At 33.1% G+C, this 13155-nt stretch overlaps 1 protein-coding gene across 1 annotated transcript in view; it reads right to left on the reverse strand.

Annotated features, from left to right (window-relative positions):
* Positions 1-224: 224 nt before the first annotated feature.
* The window catches only part of LOC145293283 (eukaryotic translation initiation factor 4E-binding protein 1-like), a 70544-nt gene continuing 57613 nt past the window's right edge, over positions 225-13155 (reverse strand). The window contains exons 2-3 of the mRNA XM_080139885.1: positions 8415-8579; positions 225-509 (exon numbers count right to left, since the gene is read on the reverse strand). Of these exons, the coding sequence (XP_079996011.1) occupies positions 475-509; positions 8415-8579 (200 nt within the window). The 3' untranslated portion in view covers positions 225-474. The remainder of the gene's footprint in view (positions 510-8414; positions 8580-13155) is intronic.

Below are 13155 nucleotides of genomic sequence, written 5' to 3' on the forward strand. Positions count from 1 at the left end.
TCCTACATGCAAGTTCTTTTGCATATTCTTATTTTGGAGAGTTTATTTGGCCAAATATATCACATGCATTTCACTTCAGCTTTTTTTTTTTCTCCTTCCGATTGATGTACCAAAAGATTTATCTGGTAATGGCAATGAAGCATGATGTTACCTTGTCGTTGGTTGTTGTAATGGTGCCACCAGAGCCACATTCTCACAGAATTGAATGCAATGAGAATTTTAGAAAAAAAAAAAAAAAAAAAAAAAAAAAAAAAAAAATTTTCTATTCCAAGACCATTTTTCTTTCTGGTGACACAACAACACACGTTAGCCTGCATGTTTGCAACATCGGCAAGGGGAGACATCTGCAAACGCACAAGCTGTTTTAGGTCGAAAGTGCCCCTTAAAAATGCCTGCATAATTCGCAGGCCAAAACAACATCAAAAGAGGTCATGGTAAATAGAAATGAAAAAGTTTTTTGAGGTTTTGCATAGTTCAAATGTCCATCTGGAACTGCGGTTCTTCATTTTCTGTTGAAAAGAGAAAAATAAACAGCATCAGAATCGGCATCAGAATATTATTATGCATCATGCAATGAAAAATATTATTTCTGTCAGTGTGAAACCAATTCAATGAAAAATATTATTTCGGTCAGTGTGAACCCAATTCAATGAAAAATATTATTTCTGTCAGTGTGAAACCAATTCAATGAAAAATATTATTTCTGTCAGTGTGAAAACAATTCAATGAAAAATATTATTTCTGTCAGTGTGAAAACAATTCAATGAAAAATATTATTTCTGTCAGTGTGAAGCCAATTCAATGAAAAATATTATTTCTGTCAGTGTGAAGCCAATTCAATGAAAAATATTATTTCGGTCAGTGTGAACCCAATTCAATGAAAAATATTATTTCTGTCAGTGTGAAGCCAATTCAATGAAAAATATTATTTCTGTCAGTGTGAAAACAATTCAATGAAAAATATTATTTCTGTCAGTGTGAAAACAATTCAATGAAAAATATTATTTCTGTCAGTGTGAAGCCAATTCAATGAAAAATATTATTTCTGTCAGTGTGAAGCCAATTCAATGAAAAATATTATTTCGGTCAGTGTGAACCCAATTCAATGAAAAATATTATTTCTGTCAGTGTGAACCCAATTCAAGGAAAAATATTATTTCTGTCAGTGTGAAAACAATTCAATGAAAAATATTATTTCTGTCAGTGTGAAAACAATTCAATGAAAAATATTATTTCTGTCAGTGTGAAGCCAATTCAATGAAAAATATTATTTCGGTCAGTGTGAAGCCAATTCAATGAAAAATATTATTTCTGTCAGTGTGAAAACAATTCAATGAAAAATATTATTTCTGTCAGTGTGAAGCCAATTCAATGAAAAATATTATTTCGGTCAGTGTGAAGCCAATTCAATGAAAAATATTATTTCTGTCAGTGTGAAAACAATTCAATGAAAAATATTATTTCTGTCAGTGTGAAGCCAATTCAATGAAAAATATTATTTCGGTCAGTGTGAAGCCAATTCAATGAAAAATATTATTTCGGTCAGTGTGAAGCCAATTCAATGAAAAATATTATTTCGGTCAGTGTGAAGCCAATTCAATGAAAAATATTATTTCGGTCAGTGTGAAGCCAATTCAATGAAAAATATTATTTCGGTCAGTGTGAAGCCAATTCAATGAAAAATATTATTTCGGTCAGTGTGAAAACAATTCAATGAAAAATATTATTTCGGTCAGTGTGAAAACAATTCAATGAAAAATATTATTTCTGTCAGTGTGAAGCCAATTCAATGAAAAATATTATTTCTGTCAGTGTGAAAACAATTCAATGAAAAATATTATTTCGGTCAGTGTGAAGCCAATTCAATGAAAAATATTATTTCGGTCAGTGTGAAGCCAATTCAATGAAAAATATTATTTCGGTCAGTGTGAAGCCAATTCAATGAAAAATATTATTTCGGTCAGTGTGAAAACAATTCAATGAAAAATATTATTTCGGTCAGTGTGAAAACAATTCAATGAAAAATATTATTTCTGTCAGTGTGAAACCAATTCAATGAAAAATATTATTTCGGTCAGTGTGAAGCCAATTCAATGAAAAATATTATTTCGGTCAGTGTGAAGCCAATTCAATGAAAAATATTATTTCGGTCAGTGTGAAGCCAATTCAATGAAAAATATTATTTCGGTCAGTGTGAAAACAATTCAATGAAAAATATTATTTCTGTCAGTGTGAAAACAATTCAATGAAAAATATTATTTCGGTCAGTGTGAAAACAATTCAATGAAAAATATTATTTCGGTCAGTGTGAAAACAATTCAATGAAAAATATTATTTCTGTCAGTGTGAAACCAATTCAATGAAAAATATTATTTCGGTCAGTGTGAAGCCAATTCAATGAAAAATATTATTTCGGTCAGTGTGAAGCCAATTCAATGAAAAATATTATTTCGGTCAGTGTGAAGCCAATTCAATGAAAAATATTATTTCGGTCAGTGTGAAAACAATTCAATGAAAAATATTATTTCTGTCAGTGTGAAAACAATTCAATGAAAAATATTATTTCGGTCAGTGTGAAGCCAATTCAATGAAAAATATTATTTCGGTCAGTGTGAAAACAATTCAATGAAAAATATTATTTCGGTCAGTGTGAAACCAATTCAATGAAAAATATTTCTGTCAGTGTGAAACCAATTCAATGAAAAATTAATTGAAAAATGAAATAATATTCTTAAATAATTATTGGACAATGTTACGAAACTTGTAGAAAATTGAAATTCTTATTAAAAGAAAAAGAACATTCATTATAAGGTAAGCTTCATGAATAAATATTTACATTTTTGAATAAAAAACAAATGATAGAAAACAATCACCTTTTAATTTTTTTTTTTTTTTTTTTTTTTAAATCAAGATAAATATTAAGATTTTTTTGATTAAATATAAATAAATCAATGTTTTTTATGGTCTTTTGTATTAGAGTTATAGTGTTCAGCATTTTGGCACCTTCTAGCATTTTCCGTAAACTGCCTGGACGATTCCAATGATAGCACGGTCCTTATATTTCATAAATACTTACAAAATCAATACCACCATTACTCATAAAATTTTACTAAAAAGCGGTTTGATCTTGGTATAACAGTCGAAGGCACTATGTTTTTTTTAAATAGTCATGGCTGGAGTTTCTAAAACTGACTGACTGAAATCAGGAGTGAGATCTTTTTTTTTCAGCTGACTTTCCACTTCTGCTTCATATATTTACTAATATACAAACCTACGATATAAAGAATGACACCATTTCATTTTTTCTTTTTTTTTTTTTTTAAATATAATTAAATAAAAAATAATCTTAATCGATCAATTCTAATATGAAAATAACAAGCTGCATGTGAGATGACGCGACAAAAAATAGTGAAGAAATGATGATTGTGAGAAGTGTGAAGGGCCATTTTTGACAAGTTTCAGAAAAATCTAATGGATGGAGCAAAAGTTATGGGGTAAAAAGTGTCTTTTTTTTTTTTTTTTTTTTTGCAATTTTGGGACGTTTGTAACCCCTTTTCAGCTCCTGGGAACACCGAATCCTAGTGAAAACGGACAAACGATGCAGTTTCACGCCATAAGACATGTACATTTGAATTCAGCACCATAGGTATACATATAAAGTTCTTGCGTAATATAAAAAAAGAGCTCCAAAAAGGCATGTTTGTTTAGCTCTAAAAGTCCCAGTGGGATGTGAACCAGAATTTTGCCAGGGTCACCCATACTGAATTTATATTAAGAACAATAGCCTCCACATTTTGGCCAAGTTTCAGGAAAATCTAATGGATGGATCAAACACTATTGGGGTAAAAAGTGTAATTTTTAGCCATTTTGGGGCATTTTTTACCTCTTTTGAGCCCCTGGGGATGCCGAATCCCAGTGTAAATGGATAACGGTGCAGTTTCAGGCTTTAACACATGAATATTTGAGTTGACCTCCATGAAAAACCACTATGTAGTCAGATATATCAAGTTTTTGTTGAGAAATATGAAAAAAAGAGCCAGAAAAAGAGGCGTTCTTAACACTGAAAATCCCTGGAGACGCAAACCAGAATTTTGCCAGGGTCACCCATACTAGATTTATATTAAGAACAATAGGCTCCACATTTTGTAAAAAGAATGTTGGTACTTGTACAGTTTAATCAAGACATTAAAAAATGAAAATATCGAAAAAAAAGTTTAAATTGTACCTATCTGTTATGGAATGAAGTTCTCCGAAAAAAAATTTCACTTAATTTCATCAATAGTTTTTTTTTTTTTTTTTTTTTTTTACAGCAAAAAACCATTTGTTATGATACCGAGCAAAAGGTTCGATTTTTAGAAAGAAAAGCTAGTATTTAAGATGGGGAGGGTGTGTTGGTGCTTTAACTGGAGTTATCTTCCCATGACGTTTCTAAACTCCAAACAAAAATTAAGAACAAATCCAAGATGTCTGCCTTCAACGCGCTCTCATAAAAACATGTTTTTCCACTGTAAAATAAAAACTACTCGATCAAATTAAGTGAAATTTTTTTACTGTGAACATCTATTTAATTAAATACAATTTGTGGCAAAATTTCATGAAAAATGAATAATCCGGAGGCACAGACGTCACTGAAAACATAAGTCCCTCTCTGATAAATCGGGGGGGGGGGGGGGGGGGGGCCAAAACGCTATTTTTTTTTCATAAAGACAACAATTATATTTCATTTTCTTAAAAGTAACTTGTTCTTGGAATTTTCGAAATGAGGACTGAAGATTTTTTTTTTTTTACACAGGCATCAGCACATTATCAAGGCGAAGAGGCTACTCCAGGATAAGGGTTAAAGAGTGTACAGTAGAAATTGAACAATATAATAATCATTAGTAATGAAAATTTGTTAAATTTGATAACTTATATGGAACGGCTCATCAAGAACTTATTTATGTTAGACTTGAAGACAACCATATTGTAGTCAGCTGGAAAGCAGGAAAACGGAAGACAATTCCATAGGCGTGCACTTCTAAGAAAGAAGCTTTGTTCATGGAATCTACATTTAGGTTTAGGCACAGATAAAGAGTGGGGGGGGGGGATTATTGATAGTGTTTTCAGCTAGACGAGTGTTTCTTGTGAAAGTTTGGCGAGGGGGGGACCATAGACTGAAGCTCAGTCGAACACTTTCCATGAAAATAACGATACATCAGAGACAAACTCGCAACATCTCTTCTGTGAGATAGAGGTTGCAGGGAAGAGAAAAGGAATCTCCTACGAGTCTACAAAGTCTATTTTGAACTATCAAGGCAGGACAAGTCCTTTCTAGCAGCTCCTGCCCAGATGTGGCAACAGTATTCCATCCTTGGATGTACCTGGCTCTTATATAGATAGAGAATTGCAGTGATATCTACCGGATCGATAGAAAGATCCGACCATTTTTCCAGCGGCCTTGGCAACAGATTTGATGTACATGTTCCATTTAAGATCAGGAGTAATGGTCAAGCCCAGAAGTTTGTCAAAACTTGAGGTCTCCTGAAGACGAGAGCCATTCATTTCAATTGATGCCAGATGTGGATCAGAATGTTGATGATGTAAAGAGAGAAGCTTGGTTTTAGATGCATTAAAAGTAACCAGCCACTCCTTCCCCATTGTACTACGTGCTCAAGATCAGAGGAGAGAGAATCAGAGAGAACTTGGTCGTTTACTGTCTTAGATGTGCTACCATAAATGGTAGTGTCATCAGCATAAATGTCTACAAATGATGTAAGGATGTGATTTGGAAGATCATTAATGTAAATCAGGAAAAGAGTTGGCCCCAGGATGGACCCCTGAGGGACACCAGCATTAATATTGTGAGCTTCTGATTTTTGCCCCTCAACTACTACTCTTATGAACCTATCAGAAAGAAATGATTTAATAATTGAGAAGACATTTCCAGCTATATCATAGCTAGAGATCTTATGAAGTAAACCTTTATGCCATACCCTATCAAAGGCCTTAGATATGTCAAGAGCAATTGCCCTAGAAAGATTGCCTCCGTCGAGAGATTTGCTAATCCTATGAGATATAACTGTAAGCACATCTGCTGTAGATCTAGCAGAACGGAAACCATATTGAGTGTCACTAAGAAGGTTATTTTTGTTGAGATGGTTGATTACTTCTGCATTTAACACAGATTCCAGCAACTTACGACGCACAGGAGACTTATTGGCCTGTATCGAGAGGGAGATGAGTGATCACCTGAATTCTTAAATACAGGGCATACTGATGAAATTTTCCAGAGTGATGGGAAGCTATTCGCCTTAAGACAACGTTTAAATAGTTTTGTAAGTATGGGCGCTAGTTCAGGTTGAAGTATTTTGAGTACTATAATTGGAATACCGTCAGGGCCAGTTGCTTTACTGGAATCAAGGTTTTTGATTAGCTTGGCAACATCATGTACAGATATACGTATATCACATAGCGTGTTTTCTGATACAGGAGGAAATATTGGGGGTTGGCGGCCTTGGTCGCAAAGGGTAGAATTAGCTGCAAAGTTCTTGACAAAGAGTTTGGCTTTGTCTGATGCTGACGAGATTACCTCAGGTCCATTGATGATAGTTGGGATAGAGCACACGCTTCTGTTCAGGATTCTGTTTGCTATTTGCCAAAACTGGTGGGAACCAAGCTGCTGCTCAGCTACTTTGGACTTAACGGATTGAGCATACAACTCTCTTGCGTTCTTTATTACTTTCTTACAATGGTTGCTGGCAATCCTGAAAGCGGCTTTAGTTTCCATACATCTATTACGTTGGAAGCAGTGGAAAAAGTGATTTCTGTGCACAATGGTAGCAGCACATTCTGAAAAGAACCATGGCTGGCTGTTAGGTTTTTGCTGGAACTTTTTCGAGGGTATGAAAAGGTTTATACCTACAATTAACCATTCCGTCAGGTCTGATACTATAGAGGACACATCCTTTTTAAATATGGAACACAGAGGTAGATCCGATATAAATGTACAGAAACTATCCCAGTCAGCCTTAGTGTATCGATATACTGTACGATGGAGAGGTACGTCTGGGGACTTATTACATTTCATTTTTATCATAATTGATACAACAGAGTGGTCGGAAGATCCAAGAGGAAACAGAACAGAAACTGAACATAGTTCAGGGCAAGTTGTGAGAAAAAGGTCTAGTAGGCTCGCATACTGGCCGTCATTGTCGGGCACGGGTGGGTCCATGAACAATCTGAGTGAGGTCATAAGCAATGGAGAAATCATGACAGAACCTCCCCTCATCATCGGTCTTGTTTGAGTGGCTCAACCATTTGAGGTTGTGAACATTGAAGTCTCCACATACGTGTATGTTAGCTGAAGGATAAGCAGATAGGACTTGGTCAATTTTCTCAGATATGCTTTTAAAGATAGTAACTCCGCTGTTGTGGGGGCGATAGAGAGTAAATATAAATGCAGTAGTGTGAGCTAATGCAACCCGGAAGCATATATATTTGTATTATTCAGAGTATTATTCTCATTTTATTCTATTTGTAACCTTTGACCATCATCAGATGAATCTTGTTGAATTTTAAAATCTATAAAGAATTTAAAATTCTTTATTTAATCCACAGGAGTACATCACATGCATTCCGTCAGCATTCTGAGTATAAGCGATTTTGAAAGTTGAAGCAGTGACTTCCTATAACTTGCAACTGATTATTATTATTATTATTATTATTAGCACTGTGAAACACGTACACATGAGGAGAATAGTGTTAAAAGACATGGCGTTCCTTCTTTTTCTTTTTTAATTACAATTGATCCAAATTTGTAAAAAACAAGTGAAGCATACATGGTCCCCCGTGAGTGCACAGTGAACGAGGCATAAAAAAAATGACTCCAAAGTTCAGTATTTAGTCTCAAAAGTTCCCAGGAGAATGGCAAATCCTGGTGAAAATGAACAAACTGCAGTTTTAGGCCTTAACATATGTAAATTTCTCCACGTTAAAAAATGACCCTGGTGTCTAACTTTATCCCGTGGAGAGGCATTGTAAATAGGAACATATGTAAATTTCAGTTCTGCACAATGCAAAAAAAGAAATGACTAAGTCCATCATTTGGGTGGAATCACTTCATTAGGAGTTAGAATTATTCTATAAGTTTTTCAAATAAACTCAATATGAACATTGCCATAGTAATCTCTAAATGTCAGTCACACTGATGTCTAACACACACTGTCATAATCTTCTATGATTCATACAATACACACGATACTCTAAACAAATCACATCATACACATAATTTCAAAAAGCTTTAGTATTGAACTGTATTGTTTGAAAAGACATGTTCTAGAAAAATACTGACATTTGCCAATCCGAGTTAGGAAACCTAGAATGTATCTTATGAGATAAAAATAAAAATAAAATCAATAAAATATCCAACCACCAACCTTTGACTTTTTCTTCTTCAATCGATGGACGATAATCACAGGGGATGTCAATTTCTCCAGGCATCGTAACTCCGGGAATTTTGGCCATGTTAGCAGGAGGACTTTTGGCCAAGGGAGAATTTCGGCACTTAAGAAGGAAGCTGCGTTCATAGAATATTCTGGTTCCTGTAGATTAAAAAGAAAAACAAACTGTAGAAACTGATTAGCACAAATTTAACCAATCTAAAGTGGGGGAAAAAAAAAAAAAAAAAAAAAAAAAAAAAAAAAATGGAAGGTCAAGACCATAGAAATACTAGCAGGAAGATTGAAAATGCAGAGAAAGTATTTTTCCCTTGGGCTTAAAATCAGCAGAAATTAGACCATTCCTATAATGACCTATTTCCTGCTAATTGCGGTGTAATGATTGTTCTGTACAGTTCTAGGAGGCCCACCTTCCCAGGCTTTACCTCCTCTCTTTGAGAAAAAGGGTTAGTTTATTGCTAATTATCTTAGGCACCTTTGATAAGAAATGTCAACGGGGCTGGTCAGAGAACTTCTTTGGAATGCTGACTTTTTAATCGTTCTTTCTGACCTTTGTGTCACATTTTTGTGGTGGGAGAGAAATACATTGAACATAAGAAAATTTTGTTAAATTTTAATATTCACAGAAATCACAGATTGATCTCGTAAATACTCATCCAAATTACATACAACTCGATATACAAAATAAACAAAATTGTCATGGGCAACCTGAAGGTTCCCTTTTTTATGCACTATAACACCAAGATGAAAAAGAGCGCATTATTACTATATTTACCTTTGATTCTCACCTTATATTGCTGAGCATTTAACAAGGGGGCATCAGATACCGTTTTTTAGTTTTTAGTACGACTCTACTCAGGATTGAACCCCAATTTCCTGGACGATTAACAAACAGTCTTATGGCAAATGAGTTAGTGCAAATAATTAATTAATAAACTTGTAATAAAATCTAAAAAAGGAAATGGAAGGGAATGTGTGAAGCATCTCAAGCTAAGAAAAAAAAGATAAAAATTTTGCTTAAAACTATTTATTTGAAGTAAATACTTTTAACGGTCAACTTGTAGAAAGTGACTGTAAATTTTAATCAAGACCATGTATTTATTTATATCATTTTCATTATTCATTTATTTATCATTGATTTTTAATCCAATAAGTACATTTTTTTTTATCAATAAAAAACAAATTGCAAAATTAACATTTGAACTCTATAGAAACATTTTTTTACTTGAAATAATCAAATGAAATATACTTATCCAAGTGCCTTGTCTAACGCTAAAGTTTTAGAATATATATAATTATAAGTAACAATACCAGACACTATAACGTTCAGCGCTGGACAAGGTGCACACTGCTACTTAATTTGACACTCAGAGTTTTTAAATCAGTAATAAGTACATTTCTCCTACCTCCATCAAAATAAAACTTATATAACTGGATTCACAATAAAATTTACTTTAAAATGGTATTTTAATATTTTTATTGTGATTTGTATATTTGAAGAAATCGCTATTTAAATCAGACTATTAACAATGAAACCTGTCAGCATAGCATGCCCGCTGGCGGTAGATCACTTTTACCAAACAAGCAGTTGGGGTGTGTTCACATAAATACTCGAAGTGGAAGTTGTACCCGTTGACAACATTTGTAGTCTTTTTTTTTTTTTTTTTTTTTTTTTTTTTCTAGCTAATCAGAGAAAAAAATTGTCTTTCGGAATTTGAACACAACATGAACGTCTTTCCACTCAAAAGTTAGAATATCTCAAAGTTGACGCTTTGTAGTACAAAGATAAGTAAAGATAGAAACTGTATTCAAACGCTATTTAATAGTGAATATATTAATTTCTTTTGTCCTAAAATTTGAAAAGAATTGGATAAAAACTTCTTATGCACAAGTCGACAGAAATAGTGACAACCACATATAAGCATAAGAATTTTTGTGCCTCGTAGCGCACAAAAAAAATCTGTAAACTTACGAACATAAAGTATTCATTTTATTTTTGTGATTAAGAAAACATAGGTTTTTAATTATGGAAAGGAAAAGATTCTTTTTAAAAAAATAAATCCTTTGAAAAAGAATAACTGACAATGAACAGTTTTTTTTTTTTTTTTTGTTCGTCTTGGTTTTTGAGTTGCAAATAAAACATCTCAAAAGTTAACGCTTTGTAGTACAAAGATAAGTAAAGATAGAAACTGTGTTCAAACGCTATTTAATAGGGAATATATTAATTTCTTTTGTCCTAAAATTTGAAAAGAATTGGACAAAAACTTCTTATGCATGAGTCGATAGAAATAGAGACAACTGCGTATAAACATGAAAATATTTTTGTGCGTCGTAGCGCACAAAAAATCTGTAAACAAGTGTTTGTCAACTAACTTATGAACATAAAGTATTCATTTTATTTTTGTTATTATTTAAAAAACATAAGTTTTTAATTATGGAAAGGAAAAGAATATTTTTAAAAAGATAAATTCTTTGAAAAAGAATGACCGACAATGACCACGCTTTTAAACGAGTTAAAACACACAAACCACTTATCCAGTTAAGTAAAAGAATTTTTTTAATGAGTTTGTTTTACAATCCACAGAGGTATTAAAAAGTGGCCAAAAAACAAATATATAACAAATAAATTTTACCAAAGGCAAGTTACTCTTCTACGTACCTTGATAAATTTTTGGTGTTTTAAATGTTTAAAAAACAAGTACTGTTGATCGTTACACGAGAACAAGAAAAAAATGGCTGCAATATCTCTTGAAGTCTCAACAATGACTTAAAAATAAAAAATTATACAAAATAGTGGTAGAAACTCACCTGATAATTGTCCCGGTAACTTGAAGCCGTTAAAAATGGAATTTAATTATGCTAATTAGTTTAATGAAGTTAAAAACATAACTGTAATCTGTACAAAATTTCCTTTCATTTGATATGCTACAAGCCATATTTTGTTAATAATTCCTTAGAATCGTGTCATGGTAGCTATCTTGGATTTTTCACAGTGTAATGATGATATATGATAAAGTCTATCAGAATAATATTTTGCATGATGATAAAGCCTTTATCTCCCATTTTTTAAACTGCTTTTATGATGCTTCTACTTGAAGCCATTAAAATGAAACTTAATTATGCTAATTAGTTTTATGTACTTGAAAACATAATTGTAATCTGTACAAAATTTCCCTTAATTTGATATGCTACAAGCCATACTTTGTTAATAATTTCTTTGAATTATGTCATGGTGGCATTTTGGATTTCCCGGTTGCCATCTTGGATTTTTCATCATGTTATAATGGCAAATGATAATGTCCATCAGAATGATACTTCCTATGATGATAAAGCCTTACTTACCATTTTTCTTAGCTGTTTTTATGATGTTTCTACTTAAAGTTGTTAAAAGGAAACTGAAATATGCTAATTAGTCCAAGTTACCAAGTGAGATGATCGTAAATAAAACCAAATGAACCGTCATGGTATTATGATATGTTCAAAATTTCATCATATCTTAAAAAGATCTCAAGAAATAAATGGGTTAGTCTGTAAATTGTGCAAACTTCCTACTATTTTCAATCACAAGCTTATATGTATTTGAATAGGACTGACTTAAAGCAAAATATGCAGTAAACCACAAATATTTTTGATATTTTGAATGGACATATAACTCCATTCTAATCGGCCGATTTTAAAAAACTAAAAATATTATTTCTTTGTTTTTTATGCTCTTTTCAATAATGCTTAATTTGAGTTTTTATTTGATCTAAAGAAAAAAATTGTGCGGTATTGCTATTATAAGTGTATCTAAAAAACCCCCAAAAAACCCCCTTAAACAGAGTTTATAAACAGACAGAATCTATAACTTATATACAGGGTGGTATAATAAAATTGTCGCCATAGGAAAGACATGATTCCATTTCTGTTTGATGAAAAACATTTTTTTTTTTGTTGCAGGCCATCTACTAGTTGGCTAGTTGTGTATAAATTCCAAGAGCGATAGGAGCCTTCAATCATGTTTGAAAGTGACATGATGTTCAACAAGCAAGATCGTAGATATGTGGCTGGACAACTCATGCTATCTACCGATCCAAGTTATGACAAGACCATTGCCAGCACCTTCAAAATGCAATGCTGGATTGCCATGAATAACAAGAACGTGCTCAGGGTGATAAAAACAAAGTTTCCAGCCATGGTTATGGTCTTTGGTGTGCTTTCAAGTGAGGGTCACATCATGCCAATTCACAGACAGCAGCAGGACTCGGTGCTGGCCCACAAGTTCAAAGAGACCCAGGCTTAGTTTCGGAAAGAGTGCTACGACTTTGTACCATTCTCACACTGCCCCCTGCTCCTTCCCAACCTAAAGCCACTGGACTACTTCGTTTTGTCACACATCAAGAACATCACCAACATGACCTCCTGCAACACCAAAACCAGCCTGATCACCACCATTTGCCAAGTATGCTCCCACTGGTGTTTGTAAAAAAAGCATGCTCCCAGTTCCAGACCCATATTGATGTGGTGATTGAGGCTGAAGGTGGCTACATTGTTCAATGTAGCCACCTCCAGCCTCAATCACCACCTAGTAGTAGACCTAACATTTATTCAAATAAATGTTAGGTCTACTACATAATCAAGTGACTTGAATTGATTATTTCAATAAAAGTTTTAAAATAAAGTTGTAGTGTCGTTTTATTTAGGGCAACATGTATTTAAAGATATACATGCTGGAAGTTTT

This window comes from Euprymna scolopes, chromosome 14 (assembly GCF_053919585.1).
Source record: "Euprymna scolopes isolate OS-2025 chromosome 14, ASM5391958v1, whole genome shotgun sequence".
NCBI lineage: Eukaryota > Metazoa > Mollusca > Cephalopoda > Sepiida > Sepiolidae > Euprymna > Euprymna scolopes.